At 51.8% G+C, this 23,985-nt stretch overlaps 1 protein-coding gene across 1 annotated transcript in view; it reads left to right on the top strand.

The window, feature by feature from the left end:
• Positions 1-2,165: 2,165 nt before the first annotated feature.
• The window catches only part of LOC147104928 (glutathione hydrolase 1 proenzyme-like), a 136,527-nt gene continuing 114,707 nt past the window's right edge, over positions 2,166-23,985 (top strand). Inside the window, exons 1-2 of the mRNA XM_085962066.1 lie at positions 2,166-2,567; positions 23,029-23,159. Coding sequence (XP_085818192.1) covers positions 2,332-2,567; positions 23,029-23,159 — 367 coding nt within the window. The 5' untranslated portion in view covers positions 2,166-2,331. The remainder of the gene's footprint in view (positions 2,568-23,028; positions 23,160-23,985) is intronic.

Here is a 23,985-nt window from a genome sequence, read left to right as displayed (position 1 = left end):
GCACCCGAGGGCCGACGCCCGGGTCGCGCTCACCACCGACGCCTCCGACCACGCGGTCGGGGCCGTGTTCGAGCAGTGGGTTAATGGCGCGTGGCAGCCACTCGCCTTCTACAGCCGCCAACTGCGCCCCCCGGAGGTCAAATACTCCACTTTCGACCGCGAGCTTCTCGCGCTCCACCTGTCGGTCCGCCATTTCAGGTTCCTCCTGGAAGGCCGCCCCTTCACCGCGTACGTGGACCACAAGCCACTCACATACGCGATGGCCAAGCACACCGAACCCTGGTCCGCTCGGCAGCAACGCCAGCTCGCAGCCGTGTCCGAGTTTACCACGGACATCCAGCACGTCTCCGGTAGAGACAACATTGTCGCCGACTGCCTTTCCCGTCCCACCATCTGCGCGAATCACCTCGCGGTCGACTACGCGCAACTAGCAGCGGCCCAGCTCACGGACCCAGACCTCCTCTCGGCGGCTACCAGCCTGCCAGGGCTACGCCTAGCCAAGGTCGCGCACGGGCCCGAAGCCACGGCAGTTACTTGCGACATCACACTCAGCCAACCCAGGCCGGTCGTCCCTGAAACCTGGCGCCGCCGCGTCTTCGACGCGCTCCACGGGCTCTCCCACCCGGGTTCCCGCGCGTCCGTCAAACTCCTCTCCCAGCGTTTCGTCTGGCGCGGCCTCAGCAGAGATGTTCGGACTTGGGCCACCTCCTGCCTCGCCTGCCAACGGGCTAAGGTACAACGGCATACAAAAGCACCCCTGGGAGACTTCGAGGTACCCAGCCGCCACTTCGACGACGTACACGTCGACGTCGTCGGGCCCCTGCCGCCATCGCAAGGCCAGACTTATCTCCTCACGATGGTCGACCGCTACACACGCTGGCCTGAGGCAGTGCCGCTGACCTCCACCACCACAGCCGACATCGCCAGGGCGTTCGTTAACACTTGGGTAGCTAGGTTCGGCGTACCGGCCGACATAACCTCTGACAGAGGCGCCCAGTTCACCTCCGAACTCTGGACGGCCACTGCACGCAACCTCGGTGTGACGCTCCACCGAACCATGGCGTACCACCCGCAGGCCAACGGGCTTTGTGAACGCTTCCACCGGTCACTCAAGGCCTCACTCCGCGCCAGCCTGCAGGACAGTACCTGGACTGACCGCCTACCGTGGGTACTACTAGGCCTATGCACCGCGGTCAAAGAAGACCTCCAGTCCTCGGCAGCGGAGTTCGTCTACGGACAGCCGCTGCGCGTCCCAGGCGAATTCCTTCCGGAGGCCACCACGCCTTGGTCGGCCGACCAGCAGCGGCTCAACTTTTTCTCTTCCGCTCAGCAGTTCGCCCCACTTCCGGTCAACCGACACGGCGAACTCGCACCTCACGTTCCGCCAAATTTACAGCAGGCGCGCTTCGTCTTCGTGCGACACGACGCGCACCGCGGACCCCTGCGACCCCCGTACGACGGACCGTACGAAGTACTACAAACCGGGGACAATGTCTTCAAGCTGCGACTCGGCGACAGGGTCGAGACAGTCTCCATCGACCGGCTCAAACCAGCACACACAGAACCAGGGGAACAGGTCCCCGTGGCCCGGCCTCCAACTAGAGGCCGTCCCGCCAGCAAGCCAGCACAGCCGGCGGCGAACCGCCAGGCCCCGCCAACTAGACCGGCGATCACGCAGAGCCGCTGCGGCAGAACCATCAGACCACCGTCACGACTCGTCCACTCCTCCTAAGCGGATTCTGGGGGGAGCTCTGTGGCGACACGCCACCACTGGACACAATCCGCTCACGGCGGTACGGACAGTTTAAGCAGACGCCCCCAACCGGGGGCCCTTTCCTCCAGCAACTTGTTTCCCACAGGGACAGGCTGCCGGGAGCACTTCCTGTCTGGGGAGTATTTAAGTCAGGCGCGGGCTCTTCCAGTTCCTGTTTTGCCATGAGGCTGAAATAAAAAGCTGTTCTGTTTACTAGCTCTGGTCTCGACTCCCACGTTTGCCGCGGTATCTCAACAGTGTAATATTAGTGTGCACAGGGCCTGTAGGTGTAATATTAGTGTGCCCAGGGTCTGTAGCTTTAATATTAGTGAGCACAGGAGCAGGAAGAAGTGTAATAGGAAGTGAAGGAACCGGAAGAGGAAGAAGAAGAGGAAGGGAGGTAACAACATAGACAGCCCCTTTCTGCCCGGGCTCTACCTGCTCAAAATAATTCATGATCGATATCAGTAACCTCAGTAACTGTATTATATCACAAGTGTGGGCTTTGTGACAGAACGTCAACGGGTTTTTATTCATCAGTGTTCTACTCTGTTTTAAGTTGAAGTCTCCTGATCACGATGGCCGTTTCCGACATCCTCTTGGAGATCCCACGCAGATCTGAACCTCCAGCTGTTCCTGTTAGAAAAATGAAAGTCAGAACGAAAGGACTCCTTGCTTGTGTAGTTGTGGTACTGGCTGCCCTCATCCTCTTCCTGGGCCTGTACTTTGGGCTGAAGTCCAAGGAAGTGCCAGTTTATTCCTTCGAGAAAGCTGCCGTTGCTGCAGATTCAGGGAGGTGTTCGGAGGTTGGCAGGTGAGTGTTGTTAGAGGGCCTTGGCTCATGAAGTCTGTCAGAAAAATAATACACAACTGTTACAGAGAATTACAACACGGAAACAGGACATTCAGCCCAACCAGTTCGTGCTGATGTTTATCCTGCACATGACCTGTAGTACCAATCCCATGAGCCCATTTGTTTCCATATCCCTTTATTCCCCTTTACTTTACTAGCTATCTAACCTATTTTTAAATGTTGACATGGGGGGAGAAATCTGGTTGCTTTGCGCCTCCTGCGTGTTGTGTCCGTGTATAATAAGACACAGACTGCAGGAGAACGGTACAACAGGTGTTTACTCAACGTGGCTCATACTGGAACTGATCTGTACAGATTACTACTCAGTGCTATATACAGGTGTGGTCACTGTCGGTACTGCAGTATACATGAGCTGTAAAAGATAGTTCCCCCCTTAAAGGTATATACATTACACTGTGAGCACCCTAAGAGGGCGCTAACGGGGCGGAAAGCAACTAGCGCCCGGGCGTGGTGCCGCCAATGCTTCCCACGAGATTCAGCGGGAGGTTAGCAGCGGCGGTAACCGTTAGCAGCCTGCGGCTCTGCACCGCCGGCGATGGCGTCATCGCCGTGTGCAGTGCCCCGGACGCGATCTTCAGTAGCGCCCCCTGACTTACCACCGGCCGCTATGTCCGACCGGGTCAGGGGGTCCTACCTGAGGCTGGGGTGGCGCTAATTAAAGACGAGGTGCCGGGCGGCCATTTTTGTTGCTGGCCGCCTGCCAGCACTTGCCTCCATTGCCGTCCCCGGCCTCCTGAGCACCCCCCCCCCCCCGGCCATGGAGTGCCGGCTGCGCCCCTGAGTGCCGGTCTCTTTTGCCGGCACTCTGTTCCCGGCAGGCTCAGCTGGGGCCCGGGTCGCGCTGCGCAAGGCCCCTCCCCTTTAAGAAGGGGAGGAAGGCCTGCAATACCGTGGCACATAACGCTGTGATATTCCCTCGCAGCGCCCCAAGAGGGATGCGGGGAGCTTCCAGTAGCGCCCCACTTCCCTCTTGGGGCGCTACTGATGAATTTCGGCCATGGTGGGAGGGGGTGCTAATTTTTTCGGGGTGTTAAAGGTAGCGCCCTGGCGAAGTTAGCACCCCAAAGGGGGCACAACTCAATTGTTCCCCCATTAGTCACTAACTCTGGTAATCCATTCCACAACCTCATAACCCATCAGTGTAAAAAGGTTTCTCCTGCTCTCTGTCTTAAATCTCTTACATTTAATCTTGTATTTATCTCTCTTCATTCTAGATTCCTCAATCACTGTTTCTATCTACGCTGTTCTAACCCTTCATAATTTTAAGCACCACGTGGGAGAGATTCAGTTGTTAGCGCCAGCCGTTAGCGCCTTAAGAGGGCGATAAGTGGGCGCGAAGTGGCTAGCGCCCGGGCGCTGCGTGACCTGCCCCTCTCGTGACATTGAGCGGCCATTTAGCGGCGGCGCAAAACCGCAACGCCCGCTCAGCTGCGCGCGCAGATCCTGACGTCATTTCATGGTGCAACGCCCTTGGGGCGCCCCGAACCGGAACTTCAGTGGCGCCCCCCTTCTTTGCGCCTGGCGCTCCCAGCGACTGGTTGACTGGAACGGTTCCCAGTCGCTGTGGGGCCGGGGAGGGGGGTGCTATTTAAAGGGGGCTCTTCCTAGCTTCTTAGTGGTAGCCATTTTTGCACCACTCCTTCTGTGAGAGAGAGAGAGATTTGCAGAGAGACAAAGGGAGAGAGCTTTCTGCATTGAGTCAGCGCTCGCACAGGTACTTCTGGCTTCAGCCCAGAACTTTGCAGTTGGATTGATTTTTCAGTGCCATAGCCTTGAGTGGCCACATATAATGGGGGCTGCAATGGGTGGAAATGTTGGGTTTCTCCATTGCATTGAGAGGGCTCAGAGACGCCGAGAGAGAGTGCCAATCATGGCCAGACGGAGGAGGGCCAACAGGCGTCGGCACAGGGGGCCTTACCCTCCCAGGGTATACCGCCAGCAGTTCTCCTACCTCAACATGTCTGAGGAGCAGTGTATTCGGAGGCTTCGCTTCAGCAGGGAGGTGGTCACTGAGCTCTGCCACCTGCTTCAGCCAGATCTGCAGCCTCAGCTGAGGAGCAGGACGTCTCTGTCGGTGGCAGTGAAGGTGACAGTGGCTCTCAACTTCTATGCCACCCCGGCTCCTTCCAATCCGCTACTGGGGACATTGCCAATGTCTCCCAGTTCGCGGTGCATTGCTGCATCCGCCAAGTCACGAATGCCCCCTTCAAAAGGAGACATCAGTACATTTCCTTCCCCATGACCCTGGACAAGCAGCAAGAGCGCGCAATGGGATTTGCAACAATAGCGGCCTTCCCAATGGTCCAGGGCGCCATTGACTGCATGCATGTGGCTTTGCGGGTGCCTCAAGAGAATGCCGAGGATTACCGCAACTGGAAGGGGTTCCATTCGTTGAACGTGCAGTTGGTGTGTGACCACAGACAGCTGATACTAGCTGTCAATGCCCGCTTTCCAGGCAGCAGCCACGATGCCTTCATCCTGCGCCAGACTTCTGTGGCAGGCCTTTTCGAAGTCCCGGCTCACCCAGGAGGCTGGCTTCTCGGCGACAAGGGCTATCCTCTGTGCACCTGGCTGATGACCCTGCTCCCTGTGCCCAGCACCCCTGCTGAAGAATGATACAATGAGAGCCATCAAGCGACCAGGAACATCATTGAGCACACAATCGGTGTGCTAAAGCAACGGTTCCGCTGTCTGGACCATTCCGGGGGAGCCCTTCAGTACTCGCCTGAGCGAGTCTCCCATTTCGTTGTAGTGTGCTGCATGCTGCATAACCTGGCAATCCTCAGGACTCAGCCACTGCCAGCAGACATTGGAGCACCAGCAGAGGAGGAGGAGGAGGAGGAGCAGGAGCACTAAGATGGGAGGGAAGCACAACGTGCAAGGGCCGTCCATCAGCGGCTTATTGCAAGTCGGTTCTAGGCCCCCTCTGAGGGAATGGCTTGTGCCATTGAAAGAACATGAATGGAATGGTTCCGCAAACCCTGAGCCGGTCAAGGCCACAAATAGTTCAAAGAGCAAACATGCACAATCTGAATAAAGACACTTCTTTATTTAACAAACTGTGTGCCCTTCCCGCATGACAAAGTAATAGAGAGAAACCCCAAAAAAAGCAGTCAGACACATAACTGGCTCTCACAACTTGGAGACAATGAACAAAAGAGTTAACAAAAAATGACCACGATCCTCGGCCTTCACTAAAAATATTAACAGCATTTTGCCACACCTCCTACTTTTTGCCCTTCGAGGGTGATCTGCTTCGCTTGCGAGATTGGCCCCTTCCCACCCTGCAGCTCCTCCGCAATGGGACCCCAGTGGCTGCAGCAAGGCTGGGGGAAGGCTGCTGAGTGTCAGAAACTGAGACTGCAGATGCCCTTGGGGGATGGCCTGGACCAGCTCTGGGCCTGGAGGGCCCGGCTGCTGACTGCTCCAACTCTGCTTGGGCGGCATCAGTCTGTCCTACGGGTGGTGGCAGCTGCAGTGGAGAAGTGACAGTGTTGGCAGCAGGAATGCTGCCATCCTGACAGAGGACAGGCACTCCCTGGTCGGGCGACACACTGGCACTCCCACGGGGCAGCACTGCAGCATGCGGAGCAATCTGCTGAAGCACAGACTGCTGGCCTTCTGCGGCGCGGAGAGGGCCCCGGCGATTCGTGCCCGATGCAGCGAGGGTGGCAGCAGTCAGTGCTCGTGTGGCCTCAATCTGTGTCTGCAACAGACCAGCCACTGACTGCATTGCTCCACTAAGCACTTGCGTGGAAGCCGCCTGTGCTGCCTGTGCTGCACCGAAGTCCTGCAGACTCCTTGCCTGTGCTGCACCGAAGTCCTGGACTCTCTTTGCCAGTGACTCTATGGAGTTGGGCATCCTTGCCACTGCAGCCATGAGCTCAGTGTGCCTCTGCTCCACCTGGGTGCCCATTTCAGCGAGGAGCCGCACCTCTTCTGCGCTCACTGTAGCAGGACTGGAGGCCAGACTCTCCCTCTGGGGAGAAGGCCGCCGAGCTTCCCTAACCCCCCCACATTGCTGCAGCCTGCTGGGCCCCGGAGCTTTACCCTCCTCAGACCCTTCCCCCCTGCTCCCCTCCAGGGAAGACGTGTCCCCATTATGGTCATGGACTGCCTCGGCTGAGGGTGGCACTGATGGTCCGGCTTCCTCTTCCTCATCGCCTTCAGAATCACTCACAGTGGCAGCTTGAGGGCCCGCCTCCTCGCCTGGCGATTCACCATCTGAAAGCAGGGAGGTACAAGAGTTGCTTTAGTGTGAGGACAGGGCGGCAGCGAGGGAGGCGTGAGTGCTGCAATGCACTGTATTGGTTCGACAGTGGCAAAGGATGCTGGTGTGAGGCACAAGTGGAAGGAGAGAGGTCAAAAAGGGGATGACCTTACCATCGCTGTCCAGAACGGGGGCGGCATCTCCAGTGGCGACGGGGCCAATCAGCCAGCCTGCCATAATCCGCTGACTCACTGCTCCAGATCGCTGAGGTCTTTAAGGTGAGGCCGACCTCCCCCGGTCCGTTGCTGCTGTTTCCTATTGTGGGCCAGCTTGCCCTGCAAGAGAAAGGACGGGCTCTGAGTACAGTGTGAAACCCTGATCTTGGCTGCGCTGCCTCCCATGGTCGAATAGCCCTTACAGTGTGAAGCCCTGATCTTGGCTGCACTGCCTCCCATGGTGGAATAGCCCTTACAGTGTGAAGCCCTGATCTTGGCTGCACTGCCTCCCATGGTGGAATAGCCTTTACAGTGTGAAGCCCTGATCTTGGCTGCACTGCCTCCCATGGTTGAATAGCCCTTACAGTGTGTAAAGTGGTGAATGTGCATGTGAGTTTCATGAAAGGCCCATAGGTGTTGGATGAGGGCTGGGCATTGGGGCTTTCAGGACCCTTTGGCCATAAAGTGAGGTGGACATGCAGGGATGAAGAGGATACTGAAAAGGGTACTCACACTGACAACCCGAGTGATGTCATTGAACTTCTTCCTGCATTGCACAGGGGTCCTAGGCACCATGCTGCTGGAGGTCGCTCTGTGAGCCACCTCCCTCCAAGCTTTGCAGTAGTCGGTGGGCAGTGGCCTCCTGCCACTGTCCGGAAACAGGATAGATCCCCTGCGCTCCACTGCGCCAACCAGAACCTTCAGGGCACCCTCACTGAACCGCTGCGCTCGCTCCCTGGCCCTCTCCATGGTCCTAGGCGTTAGAATGTGGCAGCAGGTCTGTCCAGGCCGAGAATCAGGGCTCCAATGTGCAGGGCGTGGCAGCAATCCAAATCGACCCGCCCCCTTTAAGAGCTGACCGGCGCCAGCGTGTCTGCCTGCAATCGCTAACTGGCCGCACCTGCGCTGCGCCCGCCCTCAGTGGTAGCACGTCGCTTCTCCGGCTTAGCGCCTTAGGACAGTCGTGCAGCGCCTGCTTTAGCGCTCCAAGCACCTCTTGGGGCGAAGCAGGTCAATTTAGCTGAAGGTGGCGATAATTTGCGCCGGGCGCTAAATTTCTCGCCCGCTCGACTATAACGCCCCAAACATGGCGATACTGAATTTCTAGGCCCACATACCTGAGGGGAATTTTTTTTACGCAGCGAGTTTTTAGGATCTGGAATGCGCTGCCTGAAAGGGTGCTGGAAGCAGATTCAATAGTAACTTTCAAAAGGGAATTGGATAAATACTGGAAGGGAAAACATTATCGGACGATGGGGAATGAGCTGGGGGGAAGTGGAACTAATTGAATAGTTCTTTCAACATGCCGGCACAGGCACAATGGGCTGAAAGACCTCCTTCTGTGCTCTCATTTTATCAAATCAACCTGTAAACTCCTCTGTTTTAAAGAAAGCAGCTCCAATTAGTTGGTGTTTTCCATTCATTGAAAGTTAAAGATCAGCTGAACGTTTTTTTCTAATTGCTACTGATCTCAGTTGGATTATTGAGTCAGTGGTTTGGTTTGAAGGGTGTGTCACAGAGCAGCCTGAGTGAGTAGGCCGGACAAGAAGTGAGGGGGGGAAAGTGAAAGTAAGAGTTGAGTCACAGAGTTCTAGTGACTTGAGATAAGGAAGAAGTCAATGAATAAGGATACTCCTGATTTTAGGATTGAAGATTGGACTACAGGGCCTAGAAATTCACTTGGGCGCGGGCAGCTCGCTCGCGCCCAAAAGTTAGCGCTGGGCAGGGAGGCATTAGCGCACGCCGTATATTCGTCTTCTGCGCCCCAATTCGGAAGCGGGCGCTATACCAGGGTGTGCCCGCCTCCGTTTGGGGCGCTGCAACTGAATATCGGCGCGCTAGTTGCCGCAGCGCCACCCGATGCGGTGCGGCAGGCTGCGGTACTGCAGGCCTCCTCCTTCTCTTAAGGGGGAGGTGCCTGCAACGGCCGGAGCCCCGATCGCGAGTGCCGGCAAAAGAGCCCGGCACAACGGAGAAGTGCCTGGCTCCACGGAAACCAGCCGGCAATGCTGCGGGGGGGGGTGGAGGAGGCCGGGGAAGGAGGTGCGGGCAGGCGGCCGCCGAAAAAGCGGCTGGCCGCACCTTCCGCTTTAAAGCGCCCCACTATGGCAGCAGGACGGCCCCGTTTTCTGGTCGCTGTTTGCGCCCGCTTCGGTGGAGGCGGCCGCAAATAAATATGGGGATCGGCGCGGTTTCGGGGCATTACGGGCCACCGCGCACACCGATGACGTCATCGGTCCCGGCACAGCGCGAACGGCTACCGCCGCCAATACCGCTGCACTCAATTTCCGCGCTACCACCCCGCCGGCGCAAAAGACCTCTTTAGGCGCTAAGTGGGCGCAAGGCCCACTGAATTTCTAGGCCCAGATGTCCAAGAGATTCCGAACAGTATCCAGATAGGTGGATGACCAGTTTACTGTGTCATAAAGGACCATTATTTTGCACACAGTCACTGCAGTCTGGGTAAATATGGGGGGAAGTAGAATTCATTATTTAAAAACAAAATTATTTGGCGAACAAGGCTGAAAACGACTAAAGGGAAGGTCAGGTAAATCAGGAAATAGCGATTGGGTGACATCCAGTTTGAGTTCTAAACCCCCATATTATAGTTGCCAAGCACTGAGCATAGAACGGTACAGGACAGAAGGAGGCCGTTCAGCCCATCGAGTCTGCGCCGGCTCTTTCAAAGAGCAATCCAGTTAGTCCCGCTCCCCCGCTCTTTCCCCAAATCCCTGCAATTTTTACTCCTTCAAGTATTTATCCAATTCCCTTTTGAAGGCTACTATTGAATCTGTATCCACCGCCCTATCATGCAGCGCATTCCAAACCCTATCCACTCGCTGTGTAAAAGGTTTTTCCTCATGTCACCTCTGGTTCTTTTGCTCATCACCTTAAATCTGTGCCCTCTGGTTATCGACTCTTCAGCCATTGGAAACAGTTTCTTTTTATTTACTCTCTAAATCCTTCATGATTTTAAACACCTGTATAAAATGTCTTCTTAGCCTTCTCTGCTCTAAGGAGAGCAACCCCAGCTTCTCTAGTCTATCCACGTAACTGTAGTGACCATAATATGATAGAATTTTATATTGAGTTTGAAAGTGATTTAGTTAAATCAGAAACTAGGGTCTTAAATCTAAACAAAGCAAACTATGTAGGTATGAGGGGCGAGTTGGCTAAGGTAGATTGGGAAACTACATTAAAAGGTATGATGGTAGACAAGCAATGGCTAGCATTTAAAGAATTAATACATAATTTACAACAAATATACATTCCTTTAAGGCACAAAGTGGTCCAACTGAGGCTAACAAGAGAAGTTAAAGATAGTATTAGATCAAAGGAAGAGGCTTATAATGTTGCCAAGAAGAGCAGTAAGCCTGAGGATTGGAAGGATTTTAGAATTCAACAAAGGAGGACCAAGAAATTGATAAAGAAAGGAAAATAGAATATGAGAGTAAACTAGTGAGAGACATAAAAACAGACTGTAAAAGCTTCTATAGGTATTTAAAAAGGAAAAGATTAGCGAAAGTAAACGTGGGTCCCTTACAGGCTGAGACAGGAGAAATTATAATGGGGAATAAGGAAATGGCAGAGAAATTAAACAAATACTTTGGCTGTGAATTTAATGGAGGAGGCGGGATGGTGGCGGGAGAGCTGGTTTCCTGGTTCCGGTCCTGCTCCCAGCTGCAGCCGCTCTGTAAATGTGATTTTCTCTTGATTGACCTTGTTAAGCCCACCCTGCGGGCTTCCCGGCCAATTAACAGGAAGCAGGTCTGATGACGTCATTTGATGATGTGTCATCAGCCGGTTTCCTTAAAGGGACCATATCCACATGGAGTTTGACAGTTATTCTGTCAGTGTTTGACAGCATTGAGGTGCTGCAAACACTGCACAAAGATGAACGCTTGCACCAAGGCTCTCCAATGACTCCCTCCATATGCTTATGGAGGGAGTCACAGCACGCAGGGAGGTTCTCTTCCCTTCTAATGGGTGGAAGAGACCTCCCCAGGACACCAACGCGGCCTGGTTGCACATTGCACAGGAGGGCAAAAGCAGGGAAGTCATCAGGAGTCCCTGGCTGCAGTGGTGCCAACCTTGCAATGATCTCAGTGGATCACGAAACATTACTGCAAAACTCACCCTGCTGTGTCACTCAACACATCCCCATCACTCTGCCTTCCATACTCTTCTCCTGCACATCCTTACTCACACCAACTTACCTTGCAACTCCACCCAATCCCCTCTATCTACTTTATCACTTCCCCATCTCACTAGCCACCCCTCACACTCTCCCTCATCCTACTGCAAGCATACCAACTAACAACACACAAGGCTGGGCACTTGAGAGGTTTAGCCAATGTCCATGTGAAGTTTCTGGTAATGTGTTGTCATACAGTGAAATCTCTTTTCCCAACACTGCCCCTTATTGGACAGATCTGTGTGCACCTTGAGAAGTGTCTTACTGAGTTCCAGTGATTGTTGAGACATAACTCCGCCCCCCCGCCACTATAGTGATGAGTGTGCATGGAATGGCTTGGACATTAAAGGGATGTTTCACGGTGCTGGTGTGGGACGGTGTCAACCTGACGCATCATGTGGCAGCCAGGGTTTACAGCATCAAGAAGAAAATCTGGCCATGGTGATACCATCGCTGGCCTCCCGGGCAGCAATGTTGTCAGGGGCTGATGCCCTGTGTCCAGTGCAGCATCAGGTGATGGCGGAGAAGGTTGGTGATGAGCTTGGTGATGTTTGTGTTGGGGCTGAGTGTGGAAGGATTCAGAGGACCACAGCCTGATCTTTTCTAGGGCTGCAATTGTTGCTGCAATAGATGGCAGCTGCAGGTGTGATGACAGAAGCGACCTGTTAATGGTGAGAGAGGTTCTCCCAGTGAGGTGGTACTGGACATACAGTTGGCTCTAAAAATTTGTAAGCTAAAGAAATCTCTATATATAAAAAATGCAGTAACCAACATTTTCTGCCCTCTGAAACTCTCCATCTGCAACATAGCATCCTTTACACCATTTCTGCAGCTGTCAGCATTTCACAAACATCAGAGCAGGCTAAAAACACGCCAGGTTCCCCGAACAGTGGGGGAGAACGTAAAATTTGAAGGAAGCCTCAAAATAGTCTTAAATTGGCTCTTAACAAGCCATTTAACGAGCTGAATTGTCTCCCCCGTCGCTTGGCATCAGGTCAGTTCTCCGCTGACAGACCCGATACCTGGGAGACTTGTGAGGAGGTGGGTTGGCAGCGGGTTTCCTACCCGCTGTCAATCTTTGCTAGTTTGACAGCGGACCCACCTCCAAACCCGCCCTCTGAGCACTACTAAATTCATGGCCATGGTGTCTGTCTTCACGGAAGAAGACGAAAAAACTTCCCGGGAATAGTGGGGAGCCAAGGGTCTAATGAGAATGAGGAACTGAAAGAAATTAGTATTAGTAAAAAAATTGTACTGGAGAAATTAATGGGACTGAAAGCCAATAAATCCCCTGATGGCCTACATCCTAGGGTTTTGAAAGAGGTGGCTATAAAGATAGTGGATGCATTGGTTGTCATTTTCCAAAATTCCAGAGATTCTGGAACGGTTCCCGTGGATTGGAAGGTAGCAAATGTAACCCCACTATTTAAGAAAGGAGGGAAAGAGAAAACGGGGAACTACAGACCAGTTAGCCTGACATTAGTAGCAGGGAAAATGCTAGAATCTATTATTAAGGACGTGGTAACAGGGCACTTAAGGGGCAAAATTGGGTCGCGCCCCCTTTGGAGCGCTAACTTCGCCGGGGAGCTACTTTAGAAAAAGTTAGCGCTCTCACGCCCGAAATTCACTGGAAGCGCCCCAAAAGGGAGGCGGGGCGCTACTGGAAGTGCCCCACCTCCCTCTTGGGGTGCTGCGAGTGAATATTGCGGCGGTGCGTGCAGCAGCGCCACAAGCTGTGGCACGTCGCGCCGCGGTACTGCAGGCCTTCCTCCCCTTATTAAAGGGGCAGGGCCTTGCGCAGCACGATCCGGGGCCCAGCTGGGCCACCAGGAATCAGAGTGCTGGCAAGAGAGCCCGGCACTCAAGAGAAGTGCCGGGTTCATGGAGCGTAGCCGGAACCCCGTAGGGGGGCTGCACAGGAGGCCGGGAACAGCAATGGGGGCAGGTGCTGGCAGGCGGCCAGCAACAAAAATGGCCACACAGCACCTCCCCTTTAATTTGCGCAGCCCCGGCTGCAGGTAGGCCCCATTGACCCTGTCGGACATAGCGTCCGGCGGTAAATCAGGGCGCGCTACCGAAGATCGCGGCTGGGGTGATGTGCACGGCGATGACATCATCACCGGAGGTGCAGTGCCGCAGGGCGCTAATGGTTACTGCCGCTGCTAACCTCCCGTTGAATTTTGTAGGAGGTGTTAGTGGCGCCGTGCCCAGGCGCTAGTTGTTTGCCGCCCCGTTGGCACCCTCTTAATAATAATAATAATTCAACTTTATTGTCATTGTACAATGCACAAACAAGAAATGTGATCTTGCAAGCTCCCATGAGTCCAGTACAAATAACATTAACATTAAACGTAAATAGCACCGTCCTGGGAGAAGCAAAGCCGCTGCGTCTGTGCGCGCCGCCATTCCATTTCCACCATTCCGACAATCTTCAGCCCAACGCCCGGGCCTGCTCACCAGCCACCCCTCCTCGGGGCTCCTTCCGTGACCTTCTGCACCTGGTCACCCCTCTAGGTACTAACCAGGCCTGGCTCTGCTTAGCTTCCAAGCCTTGCCAGTGACCCTGTCCCTAGTCCCAGGAACAGGGCGCTAATGGGAGGCGCAAATCAACCGAATTTTTCCCCCTTAGAAAATAATAATAGGATTGGGCGGAGTCAACACGGATTTATGAAAGGGAAATCGCGTTTGATGAATCTGGTAGAGTTTTATGTAATTAGCAGAATAGACAATGGGGAACCAGTGGATGTGGTGTATTTGGATTTTCAGAAGGCATTCGATAAGGTGCCACACAAGAGGTTATTAAACAAAATTAGGGCTCATGGGATTGGGGGTGATATACTAGCATGGATTGAGGATTGGTTAATGGACAGAAAACAGAGAGTAGGAATAAAAGGGTCATTTTTGGGTTGGCAGGCTGTAACTACTCGGGTACCGCAAGGATCAGTGCTTGGGCCTCAGCTATTCACAATCTACAGCAATGATTTGGATGAGGGAGCCAAATGTAATATACCCAAGTTTGCTGATGATACAAAGCTGGGTGGGAATGTAAGTTGTGAGGAGGATGCAAAGAGGCTTCAAGGGGATATAGACAAGCTAAGTGAGTGGGCAAGAAAATGGCAAATGAAATATAATGTGGAGAAATGTGAAGTTATCCACTTTGGTAGGAAAATTGAAAAGCAGAGTATTTTTTTAAATGGTGAGAGATTGGGAAATGTTGGTGTTCAGAGGGACCTGGGTGTCCTTGTACACGAATCACTGAAAGTTAACATGCAGGTACAGCAAGCAATTTGGAAAGCAAATGGTATGTTGGCCTTTATTACAAGAGGATTTGAGTCTAAGAGTAAAGATGTCTTACTGCAATTATAGGGCCCTGGCGAGACCACACCTGGAGTATTGTGTACAGTTTTGGTCTCCTTACCTAAGGAAGGATATACTTGCCATAGAGGGAGTGCAACGAAGGTTCACCAGGACTGGTTCCTGGGATGGGGGGATTGTCCTATGGCGAGAGATTGAGTAGACTAGGCCTACATTCCCTAGAGTTTAGAAGAATGAGAGGTGATCTCATTGAAACATACAAAATTCTTAGAGGGCTTGACAGGGTAGATGCAGGGAGGATGTTTCCCCTGGCTGGGGAGTCTAGAACCGGGGGTCACAGTCTCAGAATAAGGGGTCGGCCATTTAGGACTGAGATGAGGAGAAATGTCTTCACTCAGAGGGTGGTGCATCTTTGGAATTCTTGACCCCAGAGGGCTGTGGAGGCTCAGTCGTTGAGTATATTCAAGACAGAGATCGATAGATTTTTGGATATTAAGGGAATCAAGGGATATGGGGATAGTGCAGGAAGGTGGAGTTGAGATAGAAGATCAGCCATGATCATATTGAATGGCGGAGCAGGCTCGAGGGTTCAAATGGCCTACTCCTGCTCCTATTTTTTATGTATTCCCTCATCCCTGAAGCCATTCTAGTAAATTTCTTCTGCACCCTCTCCAAAGCTTCCACATTCTTCCTAAAGTGCGGTGCCCAGAATTGGACACAATACTCCAGCTGGGGCCGAACTAGTGTTTTATATAGATTTAGCATAACTTCCTGGCTTTTGTACTCTATGCCTATATTTACAAAGCCCAGGATCTCATGTGCTTTATTAACTGCTTTGTTAACCTGTCCTGCCACCTTCAGAGATTTGTGCACAAACACCCCCAGGTCTCTCTGTTCTTGCACCCCCTTTAGAATTGTACCATTTAACATGTATTGTCTCTCCTCATCCTTCCTACCAAAATGTATCACCTCACGCTTTTCTGCATTGAATTTCAACTACCATGTGTCCGCCCATTCCACCAGCTTGTCTATGGCCTCTTTAAGTCTATTACTATCTTCCTCACTGTTTACTACTCTTCTAAGTTTTGTCATCTGCAAATTTTGAAATTGTGCCCTCAAGTCCAAGTCATTAATGTATATCAAAAGCAGCAGTGGTACAGGTAGACTATCCTTTATCCGAAAACCTCGGGACCAGCCGTGTTTCGGTTTTCGGAAAATTTCGGATTTTGGAAGGTATTTTATAAGACTGGGAAATTTGTCGGGGGTGGGGGTCGGGGTCGGCGGGGGGGTCGGGGGTGGGGGTCGGCGGGGGGTCGGGGTCGGCGGGGGGGTTGGGAGTGGGGGTCGGCGGGGATCGGGGTTGGCGGGGGGTCGGGGTCGGTGGGGGTCGGCGGGGGTCGGTGTCGTGCACACGACTTACGCTGAACGAAAACACTTTCGGTTTTCAGAGGATTTCGGTTTTCGGAAGTGCGGAAAAAGGATACACTATCCCTTATCCGAAAGGGTGGGGGGGGTCGGGGGTCGGGGGGGGGATAAAAGAATATCGGACAGGCCGCTGCAGCTATCGGACGGGCCGCTGTATTGTTGGGTTCACTCTCCCGGTATACCTCCTTCACACTGCCCGGCTCGGCCTGCAATCTCCTACCCAGGAGGGAACTCAGTGACCCTCTGCCCTGCTCAGCGTAAGTCGTGCGCCACTCTGGTCATGTCGTGCGCACGACTTACGCTGAACGAAAAAACCTTCGGTTTTTAGAGGGTTTCGGTTTTCGGAAGTTCGGATAAAGGGTAGTCTACCTGTACTACTACTGAACCCTGGGGAATGCCACTATATACTTCTTTCCAAAAGAAGAAACAGCCATTCACCACAACTATCTGGGGGAGAAATTCCCTATCTTAGCGCCACCCGTTAGCGTGGCGTTAAGTCAAGAGAGTGATGGCTGCTGTTCTTCCACCACTTGGTGGCGGCTCCCACAGCGTTCTCCATTTTTGATGTCCTGGTAGCGCTGCCAGTAAGTAGCAGCATCCTGCAAAAAAGTGGCGGCGTGGTGACACGCCAACTTAACGTCACCACTGCGAACTTCGACCCTAGTGTTGAGTTCAGTGCTGGGTCCCAGGCACGCCAGGTAAACCCAGCATGCAAGCAGACTCACTGAGGCACTGTCAGCTCCTCTTAAGGTGACATACACATCTTTCAGGTCAGTTTGCATTTCAACTTTTGGATTGGTTTTTTGGGGATTTTATTGAAGTAGTGGGTTTCTGCAATAGATATTAAAGTTTTTTAAGTGTGTAGGGAGTGTTGCTAAATGCTTGCAAGGCCTCGGATGGTAAAGGAAGGCCTCTGAGAAGACAGAAAATGCTGCAAATACTCAGCAGGTCAGGCAACATCTGTGGAGAGAGAAACAGAGTTCACGTCTCATGTTGAGATGCTGCCTAACCAGCTGAGCATTTCTAGCATTTTATACTGTTATTTCAGATTTACAGCATCTGCTCGCAGATGGAAGCGGAAGAGGTGCAACACAGACAGCCCCTTTCTGGCCAGGATATCCGGGATGGAAGCATCTGCCTACAGTCCCAGTGACCATAACCCAAATTCCCCTTTCAACATTAGTCCCACACCTTACCTTCCCTCTGATACTGACCATTCTTGGCCACAACGTTGAAATAAAAGCCACCACAAAGCAAACTTTCCAATCCAACTTTATACATCTATTCTTCCAATATGACATCAAGAAATCAACTCATCACCCTTGTGCATTCCCTTAGTGACTGTCTTTCATGTGCCTTTGCCTACCCTACAGATATCACGAGTGTTAGCCCAGTGGCTGCAGCATGGCTGGTGGAAGGCTGCTGACTTTCAATGGGAGACACTGCAAATGTCCCTGCTGGTTGACCTTGAGGAGCTGCTGGCTGGGAGTGTCAAATCAATCATCTTCTTCACTCTCCTCTCCCTCTTCTTGGCCAACCACTGACTGGGCAGGCTGCATTTCTTGGGTGTGAAATGAGGAAGGCACAAGGATAGAGTTGTGTTGAGGGGAGGGTGGGAAAGCAAGAGGGACATTGCCAGAAGGATAACATGAGGATACCAGCACCTTGTATCCTTTCTGCCCCGCCGTGGGCCAAGGGCTCAGCCATGCCCCTGCCAAGAATGGCCAGCACTGTCTGTTTCAAGGGGGTGAGGTGTGGCTAGGAATGGGAGATGTGCTTCATGATTGGTAGGGGTTGTTGGTAGGGGAGTGATTGGGTGGTGGGGGGGGGGTGGGTGTCGTGCAATGAGTAGTGTGTGAGGCTAGTAGTGCAGTTGGTAGGAGACGGCTTTTGAAGATACATTCACTGACGTTCACCAGTGATTTGAGGTCATGAAGCTTCTTTGGGCACTGGAACCAAGTGGTGAGGGGCGAAACTGCTTGCACTGATGACCTCGGTGATCTGGTCCTGCATTGTTCTTTCTGGAGGGCCTCCTGGCCCCTATGTGTATTTTTTTTTAAATTCGTTCCTGGGATGTGGGCATCGCTGGCAAGGCCAGCATTTATTGGCCATCCCTAGTTGCCCTTGAGAAGGTGGTGGTGAGCCACCTTCTTGAACTGCTGCAGTCCGTGTGGTGAAGGTACTCCCACAGTGCTGTTAGGGAGGGAGTTCCAGGATTTTGACCCAGTGACGATGAAGGAATGCCGATATATTTCCAAGTCAGGATGGTGTGTGACTTGGAGGGGAACTTGCAGGTGGTGGTGTTCCCATGCGCCTGCTGCCCTTGTCCTTCTATGTAGTTGAGGTCGCAGGTTTGGGAGGTGCTGCTGAAGAAGCCTTGGTGAGTTGCTGCAGTGCATCTTGTAGATGGTACACACTGCAGCCACAGTACATCAGTGGTGGAGGAAGTGAATGTTTAAGATGGTGGATGGGGTGCCAATCAAGCAGGCTGCTTTGTCCTGGATGGTGTTGAGCATTGTTGCAGCTGCACTCATCCAGGCAAGTGGAGAGTATTCCATCACACTCCTGACTTGTGCCTTGTAGATGGTGGAAAGGCTTTGGGGAGTCAGGAGGTGAGACACTCGCCGCAGAATACCCAGCCTCTGACCTGCTCTTGTAGCCACAGTATTTATGTGGCTGGTCCAGTTAACCTTCTGGTCAAGGGTGACCCTCAGAATGTTGGTGGGGGATTCGGTGATGGTAATGCCGTTGAATGTCAAGGGGCGATAGTTAGACTCTCGCTTGTTGGAAATAGTCATTGCCTGGCACTTTTGTGACGCAAATGTTACCTGCCACTTATCAGCCCAAGCCTGAATGTGATCCAGGTCTTGCTGCATTCGGGCACCGACTGCTTCATTATCTGAGGAGTTGCGAATGGAACTGAACACTGTGTAATCATCAGCGAATATCCGCACTTCTGACCTTATGATGGAGGGATGAAGCAACTGAGGATGGTTGGGCCTAGAACACTGCCCTGAGGAACTCCTGCAGCGAGCCTATGGGTAGAGGACCTCTTTTGCAGTGTTGAACCCCTGAACAAAGCTGGGTGTGTGCGAGACCCTGGATGCCCCTTCCGGGGCTTGCTGAGCCATTTATGTTAGTGCTGAAGCACTTCTACCAATTTTGTTAGGTGCAGAAGACAATTCTGCTTTAAGAGCTGAAGGCTGCTATTTGGCACTGCCGTTTTTTTTAAAGGCAGTAAAGGGCTGAAAACTGCATTTTTTTCAACTTGATTTTCATTTTTATCGGTTTTGAATGCATTGCCTCATCAATTCATAGCCTTTTTAATTGCCCACAATTCATTGCAAACTCCGCAGCCTCGCTCCCAGAGGCGGTTAGAAGCTGGAACGCCACTTTCAGGACTGAAACCTTAGGTTGGAGGTGTCCACTAATGCCACCAGGAGGGTGTTACACAGTAAGTTAGCGCTGCGCTACAAATCTCCAGTCACCAGCGCAAATTTTTGCCCGGCAGTGCTGTGGCCATTTTCAGCGGCTGTTAACCCAGCAGCCCTGGTGGTGGCCGTGAATTTCCCCCCCTCTGTTTCCTATCCCTCAGCCAATTTTCTATCCATATACACATCAAATGCACTGCCTTCATCCACCCTCTCTGCTACCTCATCAAAAAAACTCAATCAAGTTAGTCAGACATGAGTTCCCCTGAACAAATCCGTGCTGGCTCTCCTTTATTAGTCCATGCTTGTCCAAGTGGATGTTCATTTTCTCCCGGATTATTGTTCCTAAAAGCTTCCCCACCACTGACATTAAACTGAATGGCCTGTAATTCCCAGGTTTAACCTTCTCCCCTTTTTTGAACAAGGGTGTAACATTTACAATCCTCCAGTCCTCTGGCACCACCCCTACATCTAAGGAGGGTTGGAAGATTGTGGTCAGCACCTCCACAATTTCCACAATTACTTCCCTCGGCAACCTAGGATGCATCCCATCCAGGCCGGGTAACTTATCCACTTTAAGTACTGCCAGCCTTTCTAGTACCTCCTCTTTATCAATTTTTATCTCATCCTGTATCTCCACAAGCTCCTCATTTACCATAGCTTTGGCAAAGTCCTCTTTCTTGTTAATCATAATCATAATCATAATCAACTTTATTGTCATTGTTAGTGCACAAGTGCAGTACAACGAAATGTAGGCTTGCGGCTCCCGAGAGTGTACATTTAGATTAAGACATTTAAACATTCAACATTCATTTGGCTTGTAATACATTAACATAAACATAATAAAGTGCATTGGCAGATGTGCAGGCTTTAGAGTTTATTTGTGGAGTTCAGTAGGATGACAGCCCTGGGAAAGAAGCTGTTCCTAAATCTGGTCGTTCGGGTGTGAATGCATCTGTAGCGTCTCCCAGATGGCAGGAGGGCGAACAGACTGTGGCTGGGGTGGGTAGGGTCTTTGATGATGATCCGTGACCTCCGTAAACAGCGTTTCTGGTGCTAAGCACTCATTTAGTACTTTAGCCATGTCTTTTGCCTCCATCCACCAGCGGCCCCAGCTGAGATCAGCTAACTCAGTACAGACCACAGATTGAACCCGGGACCTGTTGGCCTGTATGGCTCAGCATTATACCTGACCAATGACCTTGGAATTGAGGCAGTGACCTCTTTAGGCCCATTCTTCTTCTTCTTAGGCAGTCCCTCGGAACCGAGGATGACTTGCTTCCACATTAAAAATGAGTTCTCAGGTGACTGATGAGTCCAATGCGGGGCCTACAGTCTCTGTCACAGGTGGGGCACACGGTGGTTGAAGGGGCGGGTGGGTGGGGTGCTTGGGTTGACGTGCGCTCCTTGCGCTGTTTGCGCTTGGCTTCCGCTTGCTCCCGGCGAAGAGACTCGAGGCGTTTGGCGCCTTCCCGGATGCTTCTCCTCCACTTTGTGCGGTCTTTGGCCAGGGATTCCCAGGTGTTGGTGGGGATGTTTACACTTTTTCAAGGAGGATTTAAGGGTGTCCTTGAAGCATTTCCTCTGCCCACCTGGGGCTCTCTTGCCGTGCCGGAGCTCCGAGTAGAGCGCTTGTTTTGGGAGTCTCGTATCGGGCATGCGGACAATGTGACCCGTCCATTGGAGCTGACTGAGCGTGGTCAAAGCTTCGATGCTGGGGATGTTGGCCTGCGCAAGAACACTGACGTTGGTGCGCCTATCCTGCCGATGGATTTGCAGGATCTTGTTGGTGGCAGCATAGAGTACAGGAGGCTACATGTTGCCTGATGGCTCTGCAGACAAACCAAACATACTTTAAATCACTAAAAGCTAGTGGACAGGTACAAAAAATAATTTAAAAGGCTAATGGAGTGTTGGCCTTTATCTCTAGGGGACTGGAATACAAAAGGGTAGAAGTTACGTTACAGCTATACAGAGCTCTGGTTGACCCACTTAGAGCACTGCATTTAGTTCTGGGAACCGCACCTTAGGAAAGATATATTGGCCTTGGCGTGCAGTGCAGATTCACCAGAAGGAAACCTTGGGAAGGGTGGGTGTAGGGTGGATGGTAAATGGGTTACATTATGAGGACAGGTTGCTGGACTAGGCTTGTATTCCCTCCAATAGAGAAGATTAAGCGGTGATCTATTTGAGTTGTTTAAGATGATTAAAGGAGCTGATCAGTTAAATAGAGAGAAATCATTTCATCTGGTGAGTGAATACAGAACAAGTGGTCATAACCTTGAAATTAGAGCCAGGCTGTTCAGGGGTGATGTCAGGAAGCACTTCTTCACACAAAGGGTAGTGAAAATCTGGAACTCTCTCCCCCAAAAAGCTGTTGAGGCTAGGGGTCAATTGAAAATGTCAAAACTGAGATCGATAGATTTTTGTTCAGCAAGTGTGATACAAAATTGGGGGGGATAGTCAATACTGAGGAGGACTGCAGCAAATTACAGGAGGACATTGATAAACTTGCAGAATGAGCAAATAATTGGCAAATGAAGTTCAACACAGATAAATGTGAGGTATTATATTTTGGTAGGAAGAATAGGGAGGTCACTTATCACTTGGAGGGTGCGAGTCTATGTGGGGTAGAGGAACAAAGGCATCTCGGAGTACAAATACACAAATCACTAAAAGTTGCGACACAGGTTAGCAAGGCCATTAAAAAAGTAAACCAAGCACTAGGGTTTATTTCTAGAGGGATAGAATTGAAAAGTAGGGAAGTTATGCTAAACCTGTATCGAGCCTTGGTTAGACCACACTTAGAGTACTGCGTGCAGTTCTGGTCACCATATTATAAAAAGGATAAAGAGGGACTGGAGAGGGTGCAGGGAAGATTTACAAGGATGATACCAGAAATGCGAGGGTACACCTGTCGGGAAAGGATGAACAGGCTGGGCCTGTTCTCTTGAAAAAAGAAAGTTGAGGGGTGACCTAATAGAGGTCTATAAAATTATGAAAGGTTTTGATAGTGGATACAGAGAATGTTTCTCTCTCCACAGATGCTGCCTGACCTGCTGAGTATTTCCAGCATTTTCTGTTTTCATTTCAGATTTCCAGCATCTGCAGTATTTTGCTTTTGTACAGAGAGAATGTTTCCACTTGCGGGGAAGAGCATAACTAGAGGCCATCAATATAAGATAGTCACCAAGAAATCAAATAGGGAATTCAGAAGAAACTTCTTTACCCAGAGAGTGGTGAGAATGTAGAACTCGCTACCACAGGGAGTGGTTGAGGCAAATAGTATAGATGCATTTAAGGGGAGGCTAGGCAAGCACGTGAGGGAGAAGGGAATAGAGGATTACGCTGATCGATTTAGATGATGAAAGATGTGAGGAGGCTCGAGTGGAGCATAAACACCGGCACGGACTGGTTGGGCCCAATGGCCTGTTTCTGTGCCGTATATCCGATGTAATCCTATGTGTATTAAGGGATATGGAACCAAGACGGGTAAATGGAGTTAAGATACAGATCAGCCATGATCTAATTGAATGGCGGAACAGGCTCGAGGGGCTGAATGGCCAACTCCTGATTTATGTTGCTAAATCTCACACTGCTTTAATTGCAGGGATATTCTGAGGCAGAATGCCTCGGCTGTAGATGCTGCCATTGCCAGCTTGCTCTGTGATGGGCTCATGAATGCTCACAGCATGGGGATCGGAGGAGGCTTCTTCATGACCATTTACAATGCACAAACAGGTAGGCGTCTCATTGCTCCATCTGTATCCTCACCTTTAAACTTTGCATCTGCAGCCATTCCCTGCTCCCTTAGAATAAGGCCTACCCCGATCACCCAATCAGTGGGGGGCTCTTACAGGAGGTTGCAGCCTTCCTTTGAAGACTGCAATCTCCCACAGGCCTGCACTGTGTCGGTAATTCCTGGGGCTGCTCTGGCTTTTTGTTGCTGGAGAGAAAACGAAAGCAAGAAATTGCTACAGAATCAGGACGATACTGTGCTTAAAATAGAGTTCGTCCCTAGTACCATTACTCACGATAGCTGTGACAGAGCCGTCGCTCACGATAGCTGTGACAGAGCCGTCGCTCACGATAGCTGCGACAGAGCCGTCGCTCACAATAGCTGTGACAGAGCCGTCGCTCACGATAGCTGTGACAGAGCCGTCGCTCACGATAGCTGTGACAGAGCCGTCGCTCACGATAGCTGTGACAGAGCCGTCGCTCACGATAGCTGTGACAGAGCCGTCGCTCACGATAGCTGTGACAGAGCCGTCGCTCACGATAGCTGTGACAGAACCGTCGCTCACAATAGCTGTGCCAGAGCCGTCGCTCATGATAGCTGTGGCGGTACCATCCCTCATGATAGCTGTGGCAGTCACTCTACCACCTTTTATGTGAGTTCCTGTTGATTCGGATATCCCGTGCAGCCCACAGGAAGGGAACAACCCCATGGCTGTTGCAGGTTGTTAACTCGAGATGTTCCATGCAGCTGCCATTGTGCTGTGTGTCCCTTTGAGCAGGAAATCCCTCCACAGCAGCTGGTGAAATTAACTCTCGCTCATCCCCATGT

The sequence above is a fragment of the Somniosus microcephalus genome, chromosome 19, assembly GCF_052327205.1.
Source record: "Somniosus microcephalus isolate GS21.2 chromosome 19, FLI_Smic_1.0, whole genome shotgun sequence".
Taxonomy (NCBI): Eukaryota; Metazoa; Chordata; class Chondrichthyes; order Squaliformes; family Somniosidae; genus Somniosus; species Somniosus microcephalus.
The sequence above is the reverse complement of the archived record's forward strand: the minus strand, read 5'-3'. Positions and strand labels throughout refer to the sequence as shown.